This window comes from Sarcophilus harrisii, chromosome 2 (assembly GCF_902635505.1).
Source record: "Sarcophilus harrisii chromosome 2, mSarHar1.11, whole genome shotgun sequence".
NCBI classification, from domain to species: domain Eukaryota; kingdom Metazoa; phylum Chordata; class Mammalia; order Dasyuromorphia; family Dasyuridae; genus Sarcophilus; species Sarcophilus harrisii.
The window spans coordinates 137,076,071-137,097,723 of NC_045427.1; the positions used below are offsets into that span (position 1 = coordinate 137,076,071).

General features: G+C 34.5%; 1 protein-coding gene across 1 annotated transcript in view; it reads right to left on the bottom strand.

Moving 5' to 3' along the window:
• Positions 1-21,653, bottom strand: part of C2H8orf74 (chromosome 2 C8orf74 homolog) — a 56,902-nt gene that overhangs the window by 25,288 nt on the left and 9,961 nt on the right. Inside the window, exon 2 of the mRNA XM_003758083.4 lies at positions 12,882-13,074. Coding sequence (XP_003758131.1) covers positions 12,882-13,074 — 193 coding nt within the window. The remainder of the gene's footprint in view (positions 1-12,881; positions 13,075-21,653) is intronic.

Here is a 21,653-nt window from a genome sequence, read left to right on the forward strand (position 1 = left end):
TCAGTAAGATTAAAATGTTTATTTCTCTATACTGGAAGATGATACATGTAACTCCAAAAAAATTTATCATTATTAGGGAAGTTAGAAGGACTTTGCATAGAAGGAATAGGAATGAGGTGATTATGTTGGGATGATCTAAAAAAAAGATAAGGTGAAAAAGGAGGATGCACTGGGAGATGGGGGAAGGGATCAATGAGGGGGGTAATTTCTCACATAAAAAAGGTTTACAAGAAAGTGTGCGTACTGGTGGGGAAAATAGGGGTAGGTGGTCAATAGTTGAATCTCATTCTCATTGGAATTGGGTTCAAAGAGGGAAGAACACACACAGAGAGAAATCTATCTCACCCAGTATAAAATAGGAAGGGAAAAAGGGGATAATAAATATGCAATGGTGATGATAAAAGGGAGAGCAAATTAAGGGAGACAGTATGCAGAAACAAAACAGACATATTAACATGGGGGAGAGAGAGAAAAAGGGAGGAAAAGAGTGGGACAGAGGGAAAGAGAGAGAGAGAAAGGGAGGTAAAGAGGGAAGAGAAAAAAGAGGGAGGAAGAGAAAGAGGAAGGAAGAGAGGGAGGAAAAGAGAGAAGGAAGGGAGGGAGGGAAAGAGAGAGAAGGAGGGAAGGAGGGAAAAAGAAAGAAAGGGAGGGAGGGAAAGAGGGAGAGAAGGAGGGAGGGAGGGAGAGAGAGAAAGAAAGAATGAAGGAGGGTTAGGAAGAAAGAGAGGAAGGGAGAGAGAAAGAGAGAGGGAGGGAGAGAGAGGGAAAGAGGAAAGAAGAGACAGGGAGAGAGGAAGGGAGAGAGGAAAAGAGGAAGGGAGGAAGAGGAAGGAAGGGAGGGAGAGGGAGAGAGAGAGAAAGAGGGAGGAAGGGGAAAGGGGGGTAGAGAGAGAAGAAAATGGGAAGGAGAAAAATACATAGTTAGTAGTCATAACCATGAATGTTCCATAAAATGGAAGCAGATAGCAGAATAGATAAGAAACCAAAATACAGCAATATGCTGTTTACAAGTGATATACTTGAAATAGAAAGACATACATAGAGTTTTTTTTTTTTAAAAAGGGCTAGAGCAGAATCTATTATGCTTCAGCAAAATAACTAGATTTACATGAACTGATGAAAAAAAATTGGAAGATCACACAGTGTGCATATAGCACTGTTGTAATGATGGTCAATTGTAAAAGACTTGGACACTCTGATCAATACAATAATCCAAGACAATTCCAAATGACTCATGATGGAAAAAATGCTATGTACCTCCAGAGAAAGAATTGGTAAACTCTGGATGCAAGTTGCAGAATATTTTTCTCACTTTATTATTATTATTATTATTATTGCCTCCCCTCCCATAATATGGATAATACAGCAATAGTTTTTGCATGACCTCTCATGTATAACTAATTAATATCATTTTGCTTGCCTTCTTAGTGAATGGGGAAAGGGCTAATGGGAGAGAATTTGGAACTCAAAATATAAAAAAAAAAATGTAAAAAAAAAAAAAAAAGAAACAAAAGAATATTAGAGAAAACTCATTCCAGAAGCAGAGCAGATTGACTCAGGGAAGACTTGAAGGCAGGGTGAACGGATAGATGGTTGTCTTATTATTTTAGCTATGAATTAATGAATGCCTGGGCTAATGTGAGGCTGCTGGGGATAGAGAAGAATTGGGGAGATGATACACAAAACGAACTGATGGAACTTGGTAATTGATTGGATACAGAGAAATGAAGGAGGAGGAGTAAAAAATAGTTCTAAGGTTACAAATGTGTGTGGTATGATTCATAAAATTCTAAAAGTGGGAAGGAACTTTATAAAGTTACTCCAACTCTCTCTTTTTATAGCTAATAATAGCTGATTATAATACCTTTAGGCTTACAAAGCACTTTCCTCACAACTCCACATGAAGAATTCTTATTTTTATCATACTTTTTTTGTGGATAAAGACCACTAGTTATGGAGAAGAATAGTGACTTGGCTAAGATCATGCAGTTAGGTTTTAAATCCGGTGTTTAGAGTCAGGAAGACCTGAGTTGAAATCTAGCCTCAGGCACTTACTAGCTGTATAATCCTAGGCAAGTCACTTAACCCATACTTCAGCTTCAGTTGTAGAATGGGGATAATATTTGGCGCCAACTCCCAGGGTCATTTGTGAAGATCAAATGAGATGATGTTTGTAAAGTGCTTAGCCCTGTGCTTTCCCCATTGGAGGCACTTAGTACGGATGTTCCCTTCCCTTCTCACTCCAATTTGGGGCTTTCTTCCTACCTATAACCCAGATGCCTTGTACTCTACAGCTGTTTCTAGAAGAAGAAACAGGACTCCAGAGATTTGAAATGATTTGTTCATGCTCACAAAAAGATGTATCAACAGAAACCAGATGTCTCCCAACATTTAGCCTAGGGGGAGCCAGGAAAGATGAGTGGAAAAAGGGCTGTCTTTGAAGTCGTGGTACCTGGCTTCAACTCCCAGGTTTGCCAATTTTTACCCATGCGGCTTTGAACAAGTGTCTCAGACACTCATTTCTCTTGTCTATCAAATAATGGAGTTGTCCTAGCATTCCAAGTCTAAATCTATGATCCTATGGTTGTTATTATTGTTGTTTTTAACTAGTATAGAATGCCCTTTGCCCTCCCCCCCACCAGAACCCATTTGAGTCACACCTAGAATCAAAGCTTACTCATCTCCTTATCTTCTACCACCCAGGTCAGCCAGAGGCACTGGAAGGAGGCATGTGTGTGTGCGTGTGGTCCAGTGAGTCTAGGTTCCATTCCCAAACCCCAGTCATTAGTGCTTTCATCTCCTTTGGTGCTCAGGCTCTAGCTCTTAGTCATCTTTTTCTATCCCCTAGTACAGAACTTCATTATCATTATCTATTTCTCCCCGTCTACAAACATGTTCTAGCCTCCCCTAATTTTTTTTTCTTAAATGACTCAAAATTTCCATTTTATTCTATCATCTTTCTTAATCTATTGTCCCGTATCTATCCTCTGTTTTATAACCAAACTCTTAGAAAAGCCTGTCCAGATAGGGGAAAGGAAGCCATATATACAAAAATATTTATAGAAGGTTTTTTGTTTTGTTTTGTTTTGTTTTGTTTTTGTGGCAGCAAAGTACTGGAAACTAAGGATGTCCCCATCAATTCAAAAATGGCTGACCAAATAAATTGTCATGTATGAATGCAATGGAATACTAATCATACTGGTAGAGAATGAAGTGAAGAGCCAGAACAATTTTATTCAATAACAACAACACTTTATAGTGTCTTTTTAGGAAAATAACTCTGAAAGACTTAAGAACTCTGATGAATGCAATGGCCAACTGAAATTTCAGAAGACTCAGGATGAAACCATCTCCTGAAAAAGATGAGCTCAGAGTACAGATTGAGACATATTTTTTGAATATGTTCAATGTAGGAATCCATTTTGCATGGCTATGCATATTTGTTAACAAAAGTTCTGTTTTTCTTTTTTTTCCCAGTAAGAGGGAAATAAAATAGATTTTCATTCTTTAAAAAATTTAACTTAAAATATATATATATATATATATATATATATATATATATACTTCTTATCTCTTCTTCCCCCCTTTTCACTCCTCAACCCTTTGCAATATGAACTGAAATTTCCCTCTACAAAGTTACTAGTGATCTTTTAATAACCAAACCTGATGATGGCATCTTTATCCCTATTCTTATTCCCTTCTTTATAATACTTAACTTGATTAATCCCTCCCTCTGGCAGGATACTCTCTTCTATCTGGGCTTTCATGAAAACACTTTCTCCCATTTCTTCTTCTATCCATCTGACTACTCCTTATCGACTGCTTTATCCTCATCCAAGCCCTGTCCCTATGTGTGGATATACCCCAAAGCATTGTAGTGAGCTTTCTTCTCTTCTTTTCCCTTCTCTTTATTTTTTTCCTTCTCTTCTCTCCTCTTCCTTCCTTCCTCAAGATCCACCTTCTTGATCTTTGTGACATTAACTTCTGTGGGTTCCATTACCAACAATATGCAAGTGACACCTATTATCCAGCTGCTCTCCTGAGCTCCAGTCTCAATTATCAGCTGCCAGCATTTCCATCTGCATGGCTGTCGGCATCTTAAACTCAACATGTCCAAAGCAGAACTCTGGCTTTTTTCTTGTCAAAGCTTCCACTCTTCCTCCTATTTCAGATGAAGATTCCATCAAGTTTCTTCTCAATCATATCTTGAAACTTCAAGGCAACCTCAACTCTTCCCTTTTCCCCTAACCTTCTAGACACAATTAGTTGCCAAGTTTTATTTATTCTACCTCTACAATATCTGTCACATTCTTCACCTTCTTTATGCTTCTACTAAAGCTGCTACTTTAGGCTCTCATCACCTTTCTTCAAAATAGCCGCCTAATTGCTCTTCAATCAGTTTCTCTATTCTTCATTTTTATCTTCCACGTAGCTGAAAATTCATATTCCTAAGGCATGGGTTTGACCAAATCACTTCCCTGCTTACAAAGTCCCATGTCTGTTTTTTTTTTTTTGTTTGTTTGTTTTTGCTTCTTGGATAAAATACAAAGTCCTCTATTTGGTATTTAAAGCTCTTCACGATTTGGCTCCAGTTTACCTTGACAGACAATGCATTCTGTTCTTCACTCACTTCTGCATTCCAAACAAATGGGCATCTCTGTGTGAATCCATGTCTGAAATGTTCACCCTTTTTACCTCTGCCTTTTAATAGCTTTTGCTTCTTTCAGGATTCAAATCAGTTGCTATCTCTAACATAAAGTTACTATTGATCCTGCTGTTGCTAATACCCTTCCCTAAATGTTATATATTTTATATTTAGTTACTTGTGTAAGTATACTCTTACAACAAATTAGAATCTAAGTTTCTTGAGGGCAGAGACTGTTTTTTTTTTTTTTTTTTTTAAGAAATATTTCATTTCATCTCATTTGCTTCTCACTATAACTCTGGTGCTAGACCACCATTTTACAGTTGATGAAACTGAAGTAAACAGAGGTTAAGTGACTTGCCTAAGATCACTCGGCTAGTAAACTCTTTGAAGTAGCAACTGTGCTCAGGTCTTCCTGACCCTGGTCCAGTGCTCTATCCATGTGCTATCTAACCACCCCTTGGTGCTGATGGGATTAGGGGACTTTAGAAAACAGAGTTTCTATAGAAGCTATCCTATAAAACATCTATTGGGCAGGGCTTCCTGATGACTGAGAAAAAAGGAAAGAGGCTCATAAATCACAGAGTAGGTTGCCTGCAGCTCCTGCTAGTGCTGCTGTAACAGGGGATGGGCAAAATGGAGGGAAGGAAACTAGAGAAAATGACAGGGAAGACTGCTTGGTTCAACAAATGGAATTACATCTCTTGGTACCTCTTCTAAGTACCAGTTTTGATTTTTCACTTCTGGCTGGATTTTGCTTAGGTTATATGCTTAGGCATTATCTTCAAAATCCAGTAGCTTGGTGAAGATGGGATATTCTTTGTGGGTTCTTATTACCATGTTAATAGTGATTATTAGGTTTATTTCTTTTTTTTTGCTTTGTTTCTCCATTCTAAGAACATATATTTCTTTTCACATAATTCACATTTCCTGGAATATTTGGTATATGCATTTTGTATTTAATTTTCTATTTCCTTCTTTTCCCCACTTCACACAAGAATTGTTTTGTTTTTATCTTGGTCTTCCTAACAAGTACAGTTTGTCCTGAAACTAATTTGTTCCTTGTTTTATCTGTCTTTGAAGTTAATGTGGAAATTGAAGGTAAATTACACATGGGGTTGGAATTTGGGCATTGCAGTAAAATATAACCTGCCATCACTATGTTTTGGAATTCTAATTAGTCCTCCAGCAATTTACTGTTCTTGAATTAGCAATTTTAACTCTAATCTTAAAATTGTTCTGATAAATAGCTTATTGACATTTACTTGAAAGCATCATAGTTTTTTTTTTTAATAGAAAGTTTCATTCATCTGTAAAGAAATTTTTTGAGGTTCTGAATCCTTAATTTCATCAATACAAGAACTCTCAATGGGGAAATTCTTTCCATCATCAGTTTTTGATTAATAGAACTTAATTTGCCTGGAATTATTGAGAGTGCTTTGTTGCATAGCTAGTATGTGTGAAAAGCAGAATTAAAGCCAGATCTTCCAGACTCCAATGGCTAGCTCTCTATCTCCTACTTAGGTTTCAAAAATTTATTGTAGAACCTTGCATGGTCTTCTCTTAGGTTATATGAATCATTTAAATGGGTTCTAGAGTAGAAGGCTAGAATGGATCATTATGTGAATTTTTTTCTAAAGGGAAAGCTGAAGTTACTGAAGTGATCCACCTAGGGAATAGTAAGTTGAAGAGTGAAATAAAGTGTATGAAATAGACTTCCTGGCCAGAGATGGTGACTGGCTACTTTCCATTTTGAGAATTTGAGAATTCCAATGTGAACATTCAGCAAAGGAACCAGGACTAAACTTGAAACAGCAGAGAACATAACTTAAACAGGTAAAACATGACTGAACTTGACTAAGCCTTGAAATATGCTGGATTAGGTTACTGGGGAAGAAGTTATAGGCAGATTTTCCTTGGACAATCTCTTGGAGACAGCCTGTAGGCAATGAAGTCAATTAGGTAATTTCTTGAAACTATTTTTCAGCTGGAAATTCCTTTTTTTCTTTCAGAGAAGTAAAAATCCATTTTTTATTCATCTATAACTTCTTCCTGTAGCTTCTCTAAAGCTGACAATTTCAAATTATTTTGTATATACTAATTTATGTCCGTGTTTTCTCCCACAATAGAAAATAAATTCCTTAAGAATAAGATTGTTTCATTCTTTGTGCTTGTATTTTCAGGGCTTGACACATGGTAAATGTTTTATAAAGTTTTACTGGAATTGATCTCAGAGTTTTCATTTTATAAGCTCACTCATGTCTGGGGATCTTTAAAATTCTTCCCTAGACCTTACTGCTGCTGCTTCCTTTTCCCAAGGATCTTTATCTCATTCACTTTGTTCAGCTTCTCTTTTTCCTTTTCTAGGTAAGTGGGTGTGATCAGAAATAGCAATAATGATAATTAGCATTTATGGTACTCTAAAATTTACAAAGAATTTTATGTATACCTACACTGTAAAAAATTCTCTCTTTTAATCTGGAGAGAGAGGGTAAAATTGTAAATATTATGGTATGATTTTGAATTCTTGAACTCCAAGCAAACATATCTCAAGAGGTACCTTCATTCTTTTGAAACTGTAAAACTATCATTCCATTTCATATCTCCTTTTGCCCAGATTGTCCCTATGCTGGGAATTCTCTCAGTTTTACTTCTATCTCCTAAAATCCCCAGCTTCTTTCAAGTTTCAAGCTCAGGTTGGTGTAGAGGATAAGTATTAAATAAGTCCATGAACAGAGACCTGCTCTCTGTTAGGGCTAGCCATTCAAACTATTGGTTCACCATCTCCCTTAACAATTAAGACATACTGGAGATAAATTTAGAACAATCTTGATGGAGAATGCATGTGACTGGAACAAAGCATCACATCTATACTATTTACAATAATCTTTTGATCAATACCTTGGCATTGACAATTTCTGCTATTTACAACTCTGTTTTGACAAATATCTTAGTATTGATAATTTCTGTTATTGATGATCCTGTTATTATAGATATCTTGTTATTGCTAGTTTAGGTGAATTGAAATGTCAAAGTATGGTATATGCATTAACCCCGGAAAGTACATAGCATCACCTGGAGGTAACTATTGTTAATGTAACACTAGCTCAGATTAATAAATAGAGATAGTAAAGCATATTTTCTACCTAGCCTTGGGTATTCATTCACACTCTTGTTATTCACTGGAGCTAAACTCCAACTGGTCTGCCTTCAACGTGAGATTCATCTTCCAACTACTAGTTCCCACTCTAGTAGGGGATATAAATTATTTTCTCCAAGTAGATTGTAAGTTCTTTGGGGACAAGTACAATTTCTTTTAAATTTTTTTAAAAATTCTTTTTTTATAGCCCCAGGATCCAGCACACAAGGAGTGAGTGAATCCATTTGCTTTTCACTGATGTTCTATATGGAACAGTGGTAAGAAAATAAGATTGGGAAGGATCTCTCCTCCAACAGAAAAAAAATGATGTTGGAAGTGATAGCTAGGTTATCTGGTGACTGGAGCAGTGGATTTGAAGAAGGGAAAGATCTGAGTTAAAATCCCACCTTCTCAAAAGATATGAACAGACAATTCTCTGAAGAAGAAATTGAAACTATTTCTAGCCATATGAAAAGCTGCTCCAAGTCATTATTAATCAGAGAAATGTAAATTAAGACAACTCTGAGATACCACTACACACCTGTCAGATTGGCTAGAATGACAGGGAAAGATAATGCAGAATGTTAGAGGGGATGTTGGAAAACAGGGACACTGATACATTATTGGTGGAATTGTGAATATATCCAGCCATTCTGGAGAGCAATTTGGAACTATGCCCAAAAAGTTATCAAACTCTGCATACCCTTTGATCCAGCAGTGTTTCTACTGGGCTTATATCCCAAAGATATGTAAAGAAGGGAAAGGGACCTGTATGTGCCTGAATGTTTGTGGCAGGTCTCTTTGTAGTGGCCAGAAACTGGAAACTGAATGGATGTCCCTCAATTGGAGAATGGCTGAATAAATTGTGGTATATGAATATTATGGAATATTATTGTTCTGTAAGAAATGACCAGCAGGATGATTTCAGAAAGGCCTGGAGAGACTTACATGAACTGATGCTGAGTGAAATGAGCAGGACCAGAAGATCATTATATATTTCAACAACTATACTATATGATGATCAATTCTGATGGACGTGGCCATCCTCAGCAATGAGATAAACCAAAACAGTTCCAATGGAGCAGTAATGAACTGAACCAGCTATGCCCAGCGAAAGAACTCTAGGAGGTGACTATAAACCACTATGTAGAATTCCCAATCCTTCTATTTTTGTCCACCTGCATTTTTTATTTCCTTCACAGGCTAATAGTACACTATTTCAAAATCTGATTCTTTTTATACAGCAAAATAACTGTTTGGACATGTATACATATATTGTATTTAACTTATACTTTAACATATTTAACATGTATTGGTCAACCTGCCATCTGGGGGAAGGGGTGGAGGGAAGGAGGGGAAAAGTTGTAACAAAAGGTTTTGCAATTGTCAATGCTGAAAAATTACCCATGTATATATCTTGTAAATAAAAAGCTATAATAAAAAATTTAAAAAGATATTATTAAAAAGGGAAAAGGACCCACATCTGCAAAAAGAAAAATAAAATAAAATAAAATCCCACCTTTAACACTTAGTAGCAATGTAACTGGGCAAGTTATATAATCTGTCTGCACTCAGTTTTTGTGTCTGAAAATGGGAATTATAATAGACACTCTCTCACCTCTCAGGATCATTGTGAAGATAAAATGAGATAATATTTGTAAAATGCTCTATGTTGTTCAGTTGTTTTAGTCATCTCAGAGTTTTTTGTCCTCATTTGGGGTTTTCTTGGCAAAGATACTGGAATAGTTTGTTTTTAAATGCTAACTATTATTATTTTAAAAGCTCCCAGAAATGCATTCTCTATATATTTTAGAGAGGGGGAGATTCTAAAAGAATAGAACTCCTTTTAGTCATTTGATCTATATTTATTAAGCTCCTATTGTTTATCAGGCATTGTGCTAAGTTCCAAGCATATGAAGAATGGCAAAATTAGTCCCTGATTTCAAAGAGCTAACAATACTTGATCTCTTCCAAATCACCTTGTATTTAATTATCTATCTATCTATCTATATCTATCTATCTATTTATCTATTTCTCGACTACCTATCTATCTTTATATTTATTAATTTCATACAATTTGTGATCTATATTTTTCTATGTACTCATTTTCTCCCCCATTAGAAGGAAAGCTCTTTAAGAGCAGGAATTGTTTCATTCTTTGAATTTATATCCCTAGGAGCCTGGCACAATACCTGTGACATAGTAGGCCCTTAATAAATGCATGTTGATTGATCATAAAAGTCCACAAAGACGACATCAGTAACTACTGACTCATGTTCTTGCTTCTTATCTCAGTTGAGCTTTTTACCTTTCTCCTGACTGTGAAGATATCTGGAAAAGCCAGCTGTCAGCTTTGTTTGGTAAGCTCCTAGGACACACCTCAATGACTTGAACTAATTCAATAAGCTTTTAAATAAATAGGACCTTGGAGCTCTCACCAGGATTGTGCTTGGCAACAGGTGTAGACCACAGCCAGAGGGAATTATATATATCTGACACTTTTAATAATAGTCTCCACCCTCGTGCCTGTGACAAAGTAAGAAGAAGAAAATCATCCAAAATCTAAATTTATGAACTTTTTTTTTAAAATGAAAGACTTTTTTTTTTCCTTTTAGGGGTATGTGGAAGTGGGTTTGAATGGGGCTTAATGATGGGAAAGGAAGGTAGTCAAGCCATGGAGATTTAAGGTTGATAATCTCTTGAGATTGAGGAGTTTAACATTCAGGAACCCTGAGGTAATTCAGCTCTGAAAGAAACTTAATTGACCATCATCTATTAACATTCTTTCTACCAGTCTTGATTTGCTGTTTAATTTAATGGAAATTAAGTTCCTAAGTCACTTTCCAAGAAGTATGGTGTGATGCAGGTAGGAGTGTGTTGGAGCCATTTTGAACTGGCTCTCAATAATTTTTCAATGTAAGTCTTTACACCTCAGAAATTTTCTGACTTCTCAAATCAGGACTCAATTTATTATTTTGTGGATTGTCTAGACTTAAGAAAGTGATAAAGATATTAATAATGCAGACTGAATTTAAAAAGTATCCAAAATTCTAAATGATCTACAATGAAAAATGCCCATTATCTTCAGAGAGAGAACTGATGAATTCTGAATGCAGATTGAAGATAGATTTTTTTTCTTTTACTTTATATTTTTCTTGGGCTTCTGTATGAGTTTTCTTTTGCAACATGGCTAATATAGAAATATATTTTGCACAACTTCACGTGTATAATCATTACCACATTGCTTGTATTCTCAAAGGGTGGGGAGAGAGAAAGAAAGAGAGAATTTGAAAAGGAAATAATTTCCTAAAGGGGAACCAGTGAAGTAACTGACCCATCAGTTATATAGTATTTGACTAAAATGAGGGTAAATTCAGGAATATTATAGCCAAATTCTAGGACTCCCAGATCAAGGAGGAAATATTTCAAACATCCAGAAAGAAACAATTCTAGTAAAGCCACAGTCAGGATAAGAGTTAGCAAGACTTAGCAGCTTCTACATTAAAGGATGGGAGAGCAATGGAGCTAGGACTGCAACCAAGAATCATGTACCCAGAAAAACTGAGTGTAATCCTTCAGAGGAAAAGGTGGTTATTCAATAAAATAGAGAATTTTCAAGCATTCATGATTAAAATACCAGAGCTGAATGGAAAATTTGATTTTCAAATACAGGATTCAGGAAAAGTACAAGGAGGTAATCAGGAAAATGATATAATAAGGAATTTAATAAGGTTTATCTGTTTATATTCCTACATGGAGGCTGATACTTGTAACTCATTAGAATGTTCTCATTATGGCAATAATGAATAAAAAAGGAGTATATATAGACAGAGGGCACTGATGTGAGTTGAATATGAAGGGATTATATATATATATAATATATATATATATATATATATATACTATATATATATATGATGAAATTAAGGAGTAGAAAAAGGGAAAAGGAAAAGGGAAATGGTACAAATTATCTGACATAAAAAAGAGGCAAAAAAAAGCTTTTACAGTGGAGGAAAGAGGGAGAGGAGAGGATGAGTGAATGAATCTTATTCTCATCAGAATTCGGCTCAAATAGGAAATAGCATACCTACTCAATAGGGGTATAGATATAAATTTGACTCTGCAGGAAAATAGGAGGGAAATGGGATGGGAGGAGGGTGTTAAAGAGGGCATATTGGGGGAGGGAGTGGTCAATAGCAAAACACTTTTGAGGAGGGACAGGGTAAAAGGAGACAGAATAAATGGAGGGAAAATACAATTAGCAATAGTAACTCTAAAAAAAAAAATTCAGAGCAAGTTTCTCTGATGGAATATTACTATTCTCTGGAAATGATGAACAGGATGATCTCAGAAAAAAACTAAACCTGGAAAGTTTTTCAGTGAAATGTACTGTAATATACAAAGTAATAGGAATGTTCTAGGATGACCAGCTATAAATAACTGTTATTTTCAGTAATACAATCATCCACATCTATTCTGAAGAATTTATGATGAAAAATCCGGAAAAAGATACCTGGAAAAGAAACTGAGTCTGAATATAGATTGATGTATTTTCTATTACTCTCTCTAACCCTCTATTTTTTTTAAACTTAATTTTTCTTGGGAGTTTTTATTTTCATTAGGATGGAAGACCTATGGTTTATTTTCACAATTTGAGTTTTATGGAAATGTTTTGTATAACTTTACCTATAATTTCTTAATTATGGGTGGGGATAAGGGAGAAAAACTACAACTTAAAAATCTTAAAAACAAATGTAAAAAAAATGTTTTGAATATAACTAGGGAAAATTATTAAACAAATTTTAAAAAGAAAAGGAAAGTAGTTCTGAGGACCTTGGACTAAGGTTTTTTGGGGGGGCAGAGAGTGGAGAGATGTCAGATTGTTATCAGACTAGTGAGGGAGATACAGAATTTTAACTCATACCCTTGTTTGTGTAGTATTGCTTCCTTCCAAATTGATTATGAAAAATGTCCCAAAAGTCTTAGTGCAATTTTAAACCACAATAGAATTGTTAGCTTTAATAGCACAGATTTGCACTAAACCTTTTTTTGGGCATTACCCATGCATCCATTAGCTCCATCAGGGCTAAGACATACCTTTGGTTTCTTCTAACAACTCTTCTGTGAATCGGGCAACTTCTACCACTGCTGGCCAGGGGAAACCTTTCTCTACTGCAAACACAATACCATCATAGAGGATGTCAAGTAAGATGGTTTTCCGAGACTCTTTCATTTCTTCAAAGCCTTTCCATTTTGTCAGTCTTCTCAGAAGCTCTAGACCTTCCTGCTTCTGGGGGAACAAAAAACATAGGCAGGTAAGGGTCCTATCCACATTGCAATGCCATTGCCTTTTCCATTCTGGCTTCTCATAGGGCTCCCTGTTAGAAATCAAGGCCAATACCAGGTACAACTAACTACATTTATCTTTGATTTCTTTTCCTTTCAACTCTTTAGGTCCCTCTTCCAGAGACATAAAATTAGAAAGAAGGAAAAGACCTTCAAGATCATCTAATCCAACTCTCCTTCTTTGACAGACTGGAGAAATTGAGGTTCAGACAAATTAAGCACCCAAGATCAAATAAACCTTGCCAAGTGGTAGAGCTGAGATTTGAATCTGGGTCCTAGGATTTCAAATCTATGATTCTTCCCATCACCCCTTGCTTCCTGTCCTCTCTCTTGATTCTCCTTCTCACAGTGCTTGATAACTTCACTACAACCACTATGGTACCCCTAACAAGTTCTTCCTCATATTGTGCCTTTTTTACCTATCAAAATTCTCCTTTCCTTAGTCAGCAGGTTTCTATGCTAGAAAGAAACATGACAATTTAATTCATACTGAAGTTTTAATAGCAAAGAGTAGTATAGAAATAGTCGGGGAGAGTGTGATTTAATAAAAGGAATATTTCTTCAGTAGTGAAAATCCTTGTGTTATGACAATTAGGTGCTTCAAGTGAGAAAATGTATATAAAACAGTTTGCAAACCTTAGAGAATTATATAAATGCTTGCTGTTATCATCATCATCATCATCATTTAACTAAGGAAATTGGTTTCCAAATTTTATGTAGCAATGTCCCCATTTTAAAAAAAACCACATACACTCCTATACTTTTTTTTTTTTTTTTTTGCTGAGGCAATGAGATTAGGTGAGTTGCCCAGGGTCACACAGCTAGGAAGTATTAAGTGTCTGAGGCCAGATTTGAACTCAGTTTATTGACTTCAGACCTGGTGCTTTATCCACTGTGCCACCTAGCTACCTCTACTTCCCCACTTTTCGGAAAATAATTTATACAAATGATATTTTTAGCTGGTACTTTATTAAAATAAAATTACAATTTTATTATGAAATATAATTTTTATAATATTCAAAAGTATACAATAAGATCATATAAAATGCATTGATATGTATTTATAACATTTTATAAATCTATTTCAAGTTTTAAAAAGTTTTGGTGTTACTTTGAAACTGACACTAGGATGTGCTAGCCAAAATGAATGATATTGACACAAGCAACTGATATTATGACAACATGTCATATCACTTTAAATGAATATAAAAAGATTATTTAACTTTGAGTTTATATACTTAAGTAAAAAACAAAAAGCAAGAAGAATAAAGAAAGAAGGAAAAGTATCCTTCATTGTGCTTTCAGAGTTCATCAAATCTCTTTCTGGAGGAAGATAGTATTTTTGAATTGTCTTGAATCATTGCATTGCTCAGAGTAGCTAAGTCTTTCACAGTTGATTGTCTTACAATATCAGTTACTATATATAATGTTTTAGTGGTTCTTCTCACTTGCATTTGTATCAGTTCATATTAAGTCTTCACAGATTTTTCTGAAAGCATCCGGCTCATATCTTATGCTACTATTGTATTCCATCACAATCATATATCAAAACTTGTTCAGCTATTCCCCAACTGATAGACATTCCCTCAATTTCTAATTGTTTATCATCATTAAAAGAAATGCCATAAATATTTGTACATATGGTCCTTTTTCTTTCTTTGCACTCTTTAGGATATAGACCTAGTAATTGGATCAAAGGGTATTTACAGTTAAATAATCCTTTAGATACAGTTCCATATGGTTCTCCAGAATGGTTGGACCATTGCACAGCTCCACCAATAATTTATTAGTGTATCTATTTTTCTACATCCTCTCCAACTTTTGTAATTTCCCTTTTCTGTTATGTTAGCCAATTTGATGTGTAAGGTGATATCTTATAATTGATTTAATTTGTATTTCTCTAATAAAAAGTGATTTAGAATATTTTTTTCATGTGACTGCTTATACATTCAGTTTTTTTCTTATGAAAATACAGGTTCATATCCTTTAACCATTTATCAATTGGAGAAGAGCTCTTGAATTTCATGTAATCAAAACAATCCATTTTATTTCTTGTTATCCTCTCTATCTCGTTTGGTTATAAAATTTTCTGTATCCATGGATCTGACAAATAAAATTTTCCAGGCTCACAAATTTACTTATACCACCCTTTATGTCTAAATCATGTCCCTATTTTGACTTTATCTTGGTATATGGTGTGAAATATTGTTCTATGCCTAGTTTCTGCCAAACACTCCATCTTTCCCAGCAACTTTCTGTCAAATAGTGAGTTCATGTCCCTCAAAAATCAAATCTTTGCGTTAATCAAAACTAGATTTTATATTTGATCTGGAAGGTGATTAGGAGGTACTGGAGTTTATAGAGTGTGTGTGTGTGTGTGTGTGTGTGTGTGTGTAGGGGAATGACATGGTCAGAGATGTTTTAGGAAAATCACTTTGGTAGCTGAGTGGAAGATGGTTTGGAATGGGGAAAAACTTGATCCAGAAAGACTCAAAAGCAGGTTATTACACAAAATTGTACAAAGAAAACTCTTAATGGGGTTACAAATAGTTAGACACACATGAGATTATTATTATTGTATTATATATATTCTTATTATATTAGATATACATTATATTATATATACATATATAACAACTTTGCTGAAGTTTTAAATTGTTTTCAACTAGTTTTTAGTTGATTCTTTTGGTCTCTAGTCCATCATATCTGTAAAGAGAAATAGTTTTGTTTCATCTTTGCCAATTTTTATTACTTCAATTTCTTGTCTTGTCTTATTGATAGAGCCAGCATTTCTACTGCAATATTGAATAATAGTGTTGATAATAGAAATATTTGCTTCATCCTTGATCTTGTTGGGAAGTCTTCTAGCTTATTCACATTACATATAATGCTTGCTTTTGGTTTTAAATAAAAACAATTTATTTTAAGTAAGGCTTCATTGGTTTTTATGCTTTCTGATATTTTTAGTAGGAATGGGTGCTATATTTTTTCCAAACCTTTTCTACATTCATTGATATTATCATATTATAATGGTTATTTTTATTATTGCTGTAATAAATTTTGCTTATAATTTTCCTAATATTGAAGGAACCCTTTATTCTTGGTATTATTTTTATTTGTGTTTTACTTTTGAAGATCAATGACATCACACATGATATCTTGACTTGTATAAATTGGATTTAGAGTTACACAAAGTCATCAATCATTCTCTTTTCCAGAGTCATTGATGTCCAGTGGCAAGATAAAAGTTAAAGCAATTGGTTATAGCTCAGGAAGCAGTGGATGATGTTGATGCTTTCAATGTCTGACCAGCTCTAAGTGCTCCACAGCTGCTACTTCAGCCACCTTCATGGCTGTTGGGACAAACTCTTCTCATCTGCCCATGCTTGGTATAGATTCCCTATAACTCACCAATGGATTTGAGGCCTGTTGGTTACCCTCTGGTTTACCCTGTCATTATGGTTTTACTGGTGTACATGCTATAACTTCTTGGAGCTACAGGTAAGAGTTGAGTAGCAGATAAACCTCAAAGGTGAATGAGCAACCTTGAAAGGGGCTCAACAAGCCCTCATGCCAGAGGTGCAAGTCCCCCTCAAATTCCAATGTACCTCATTCTTGGTAGAAATCTCATCTGGTCATGGCACATGGACTTTATGGTATTTTGCTATAATCTCCTTGGCACTATTAAAAATCATTATTGTTGTTTTTACATTGATATTCTTTAGGGAAATTGAATTATAGTTTTCCTTCTCTGTTTTTGCATTCCTACTTTAGGTATAAAAATCCTATTTTGCCATAAAAGAAGTTTAGTGGGACTCCTCTTTTTTATTTTTTCAAATAGTTTATATAGTGTTAGAATTAATTGTTCCTTAAATGTTTGGTAGAATTTTTTTAAAAACAAAAAAAGAAAATGACCTATATGTACAAAAAATCTTTATAGCAGCTCTTTTCTGGGAGCAAAGAACTGGAAATTACCTATCAATTGGGTAATGGCTGAATAAATGTATAATGTGAGAAGGATAATTTCAGAAAAATCTGGAGACTTCTATGAACTGTTGCATAGTGAAATGTACTGTGTACAAAGAAACAGCAATATTGTAAGTTGATCAGCTTTGAGTGACATAACTATTCTCAGTGATAGAATGATCCAAGACAATTCTGAAGAACTAAACCTGTATGATCAAAAAGATATATAGCCTCCAAGTTTTTTATTTTAAAAGAATAGCCTTTTATTTTTCCTAATATATGTAAAGATAATTAACATTCACCTTTGCAAAACATTGTGTTTCAAATTTTTCTCCTCCCCTCCTCTTTTCCCTCCTACACAGCAAGTAATCTAATATAGATTAAACATGTACAATTCTTCTAAACATATTTTCACATTATCATGATGCACAAGAAAAATCAGATCAAAAGGGAAAAAATGGAAAAAAAAACAAGCAAGAAAACAACAACAAAAAGCTGAAAATGCTACATTGTGATTCACTTTCAGTCATAGAGCAGATATCCATTACAAGTATACTGGAATTGGCTTGAATCAACTGTTGTTGAAAAGAGTCAAATGCATCACAGTTAATCATCACATAATCTTGTTGCTGTCTAAAATATTCTCTTGGTTCTACTCAATTCACTTAGCATCAGTTCATGTAAGTTTCTCTAAGTCTTTCTGAAGTCAGCAAGCTGATCATTTCTTATAGAACAATAATATTCCATTACATTCATATACCATAACTTATCAGCCACTCCCATAGGTGGATAGAGCACTAGCCCTGAAGTCAGGAGAACCTGAGTTCAAGTCTGGCCTCAGACACTTAACACTTCCTAGCTGTGTGACCCCGGGAAGGCCACTTAACCCCAATTGCCTCAGCAAAAAAAAAAAAAAAAAAAAAAAAAATCACCCCTGCTTTTTTCTTTCAAAAGAATTTATTTTATGAGTGGGCATCCACTCAGTTTCCAGTTTCTTGCCACTAGTAAAAGGGCTGCCACAAACATTTTTGCATAAGTGAGTCCCTTTCCCTCCTTTAAGGTCTTTTTGAGATACAGACCCAGTACAAACACTGCTAGATCAAAGGGTGTGAACAGTACAGTAGCCCTTTGGGCATAGTTTTAAATTGCTCTCCAGAATGGTTGGATCAGTTCACAACTCCACCAATAATGTATTCGTGTCACAGTTTTCCCACACCCCCTACAACATTTATCATTATCTTTTTCTGTCATCTTAACCAATTTGAGAGATATGAAATGGCACCTCAGAGTTGTCTCAATTTGTATTTCTCTAATCAATAGGGATTTAGAATACTTTTTCATATGATTAAAAATGGCTTTAATTTCTCAGTATGAAAATGAGCTGTTCATATCCTTTGACCATTTATCAATTGGAAAATGGTTTGTATTCTTATAAATTTGAGTCAATTCTCAATATTTTAGAAATTAGCCTACAAATTTCTAAAGAAGTTCAGTGAATTACAGGAAGAAATAGACACAAAAAAACTATATTAGTGGGGGACCTCAACCTCCCCATCTCAGAACTAGATAAATTTAACCACAAAATGAGCAAGAAAGAAGTTAAGAAGATAGGTAGAATTTTAGAAAAATTAGAAATGATATAACTGGAGAAAATTGAATGGGGATAGAATGGAATATGCCATTTGCTGAATGATATATGGCACCTATAAAAAATTGATCATCTGTTAGGAAATAAGGCATTAAATAAGGCATTGTTGAAAAGAGTCAAATGCATCACAGTTAATCATCACATAATCTTGTTGCTGTCTAAAATATTCTCTTGGTTCTACTCAATTCACTTAGCATCAGTTCATGTAAGTTTCTCTAAGTCTTTCTGAAGTCAGCAAGCTGATCATTTCTTATAGAACAATAATATTCCATTACATTCATATACCATAACTTATCAGCCACTCCCATAGGTGGATAGAGCACTAGCCCTGAAGTCAGGAGAACCTGAGTTCAAGTCTGGCCTCAGACACTTAACACTTCCTAGCTGTGTGACCCCGGGAAAGCCACTTAACCCCAATTGCCTCAGCAAAAAAAAAAAAAAAAAAAAAAAAAATCACCCCTGCTTTTTTCTTTCAAAAGAATTTATTTTATGAGTGGGCATCCACTCAGTTTCCAGTTTCTTGCCACTAGTAAAAGGGCTGCCACAAACATTTTTGCATAAGTGAGTCCCTTTCCCTCCTTTAAGGTCTTTTTGAGATACAGACCCAGTACAAACACTGCTAGATCAAAGGGTGTGAACAGTACAGTAGCCCTTTGGGCATAGTTTTAAATTGCTCTCCAGAATGGTTGGATCAGTTCACAACTCCACCAATAATGTATTCGTGTCACAGTTTTCCCACACCCCCTACAACATTTATCATTATCTTTTTCTGTCATCTTAACCAATTTGAGAGATATGAAATGGCACCTCAGAGTTGTCTCAATTTGTATTTCTCTAATCAATAGGGATTTAGAATACTTTTTCATATGATTAAAAATGGCTTTAATTTCTCAGTATGAAAATGAGCTGTTCATATCCTTTGACCATTTATCAATTGGAAAATGGTTTGTATTCTTATAAATTTGAGTCAATTCTCAATATTTTAGAAATTAGCCTACAAATTTCTAAAGAAGTTCAGTGAATTACAGGAAGAAATAGACACAAAAAAACTATATTAGTGGGGGACCTCAACCTCCCCATCTCAGAACTAGATAAATTTAACCACAAAATGAGCAAGAAAGAAGTTAAGAAGATAGGTAGAATTTTAGAAAAATTAGAAATGATATAACTGGAGAAAATTGAATGGGGATAGAATGGAATATGCCATTTGCTGAATGATATATGGCACCTATAAAAAATTGATCATCTGTTAGGAAATAAGGCATTAAAACGTCACAATCAAACACAATAAGGCAGAAATAGTAAATACCTCTTTCTTAGATCATGATGCAATAAAATTATATTTAACAAAGGTCCATGGAAAACTAGATTAAAATTAATTGGAAGCTAAATAATTTAATTTTAAAAATGAGTGGGTCTAAGAACAAACCAATAAATTTCATTAAAGAGAATGACAACAATGAGACAATATTCCAAACATATGGGATGCAACTAAAACTGTACTTAGGGAAAAACTTATATCTCTAAACATTTATATCAGTAATATAGAGAATGAACAGATCATTGAATTGGGCAAGCAACTAAAATATTAGAAAAAAACAAATTAAAAGTCTCAGTTAAAGTCATACAATTAGAAATCATGAAAATCAAAGGAGAGATTAATAAAACTGAAAGTAAGAAAACCATTGAACTAATACATAAAACTAAGAGCTAATACATAAAACATACTATGAAAAAAATAGATGAATTGTTGATTAATTTTATTTTTTAAAAAAGAAAGAAAACAAAATTACCAGTCTCAAAAAGGATATTGGATGGAGGATGAAGGATACAAAGGATGAATTTATCACTAATGAAGAAAAAATTAAAATAATAATTAGGAGCTATTTTGCCCAGTTGTGTGCCAATGAATCTGACAATCTAAGTGAAATGAATGGTTATATATATTTTTTTAATTGCCCAGATTGACAGAATAGGAAAAAGAATACTTAAATGACAACATCTTAGAAAAAGAAATTTTACAAGCCATCAGTGAATTCCTTAAGAAAAAAATTCAGGAATCAGATGGATTCATAAGTGAATTCTACCAAACATTTTTTTATTATAGCTTTTTATTTGCAAGATATATGCATGGGTAATTTTTCAGCATTGACCCTTGCAAAATCTTCTGTTCCAACTTTTCCCCTCCTTCTCCTCATCCCTTCCCCAGATGGCAGATAGACCAATACATGTTAAATATGTTAAAGTATATGTTAAATACAATTTATGTATATATATCCATGCAATTATTTTGTTGCACAAGAAGAATCGGACTTTGAAATAAGGTAAAATTAACCTGAGAAGGAAATAAAAAATGCAAGTGGATAAAAACAGAGGGATTAGAAATGCTATGTTGTGGTTCACACTCATTTCCCAAAATTCTTTTCCTGGGTATAGCTGGTTCTATTCATTATTGAACGAATGAAACTGATTTGGTTCATTCCATTGAGGAAGAGGGCCATGTCCATCAGAATTGATCATCATATAGTATTGTTGTTGAAGGATATAATGAACTCCTGGTCCTGCTCGTTTCACTTAGCATCAGTTCATGTAAGTCTCTCTAGGACTGTCTGAAATCTTCCTGTTGGTCATTTCTTACAGAACAATAATATTCCATAACATTCATATACCACAATTTATTCAGCCATTCTCCAATTGATGGGCATTCTCTCAGTTTCCAGCTTCTCTCCACTACAAAAAAAGGGGCTGCCACAAAGATTTTGGCACATACAGATCCCTTTCCCTTCTTTAAGATCTCTTTGGGATATAAGCCCAGTAATAACACTGCTGAGTCAAAAGGTATGCACAGTTTGATAACTTTTTGAGCATAGTTCCCAAATTGCTCTCCAGAATGGCTGAATATATTCACA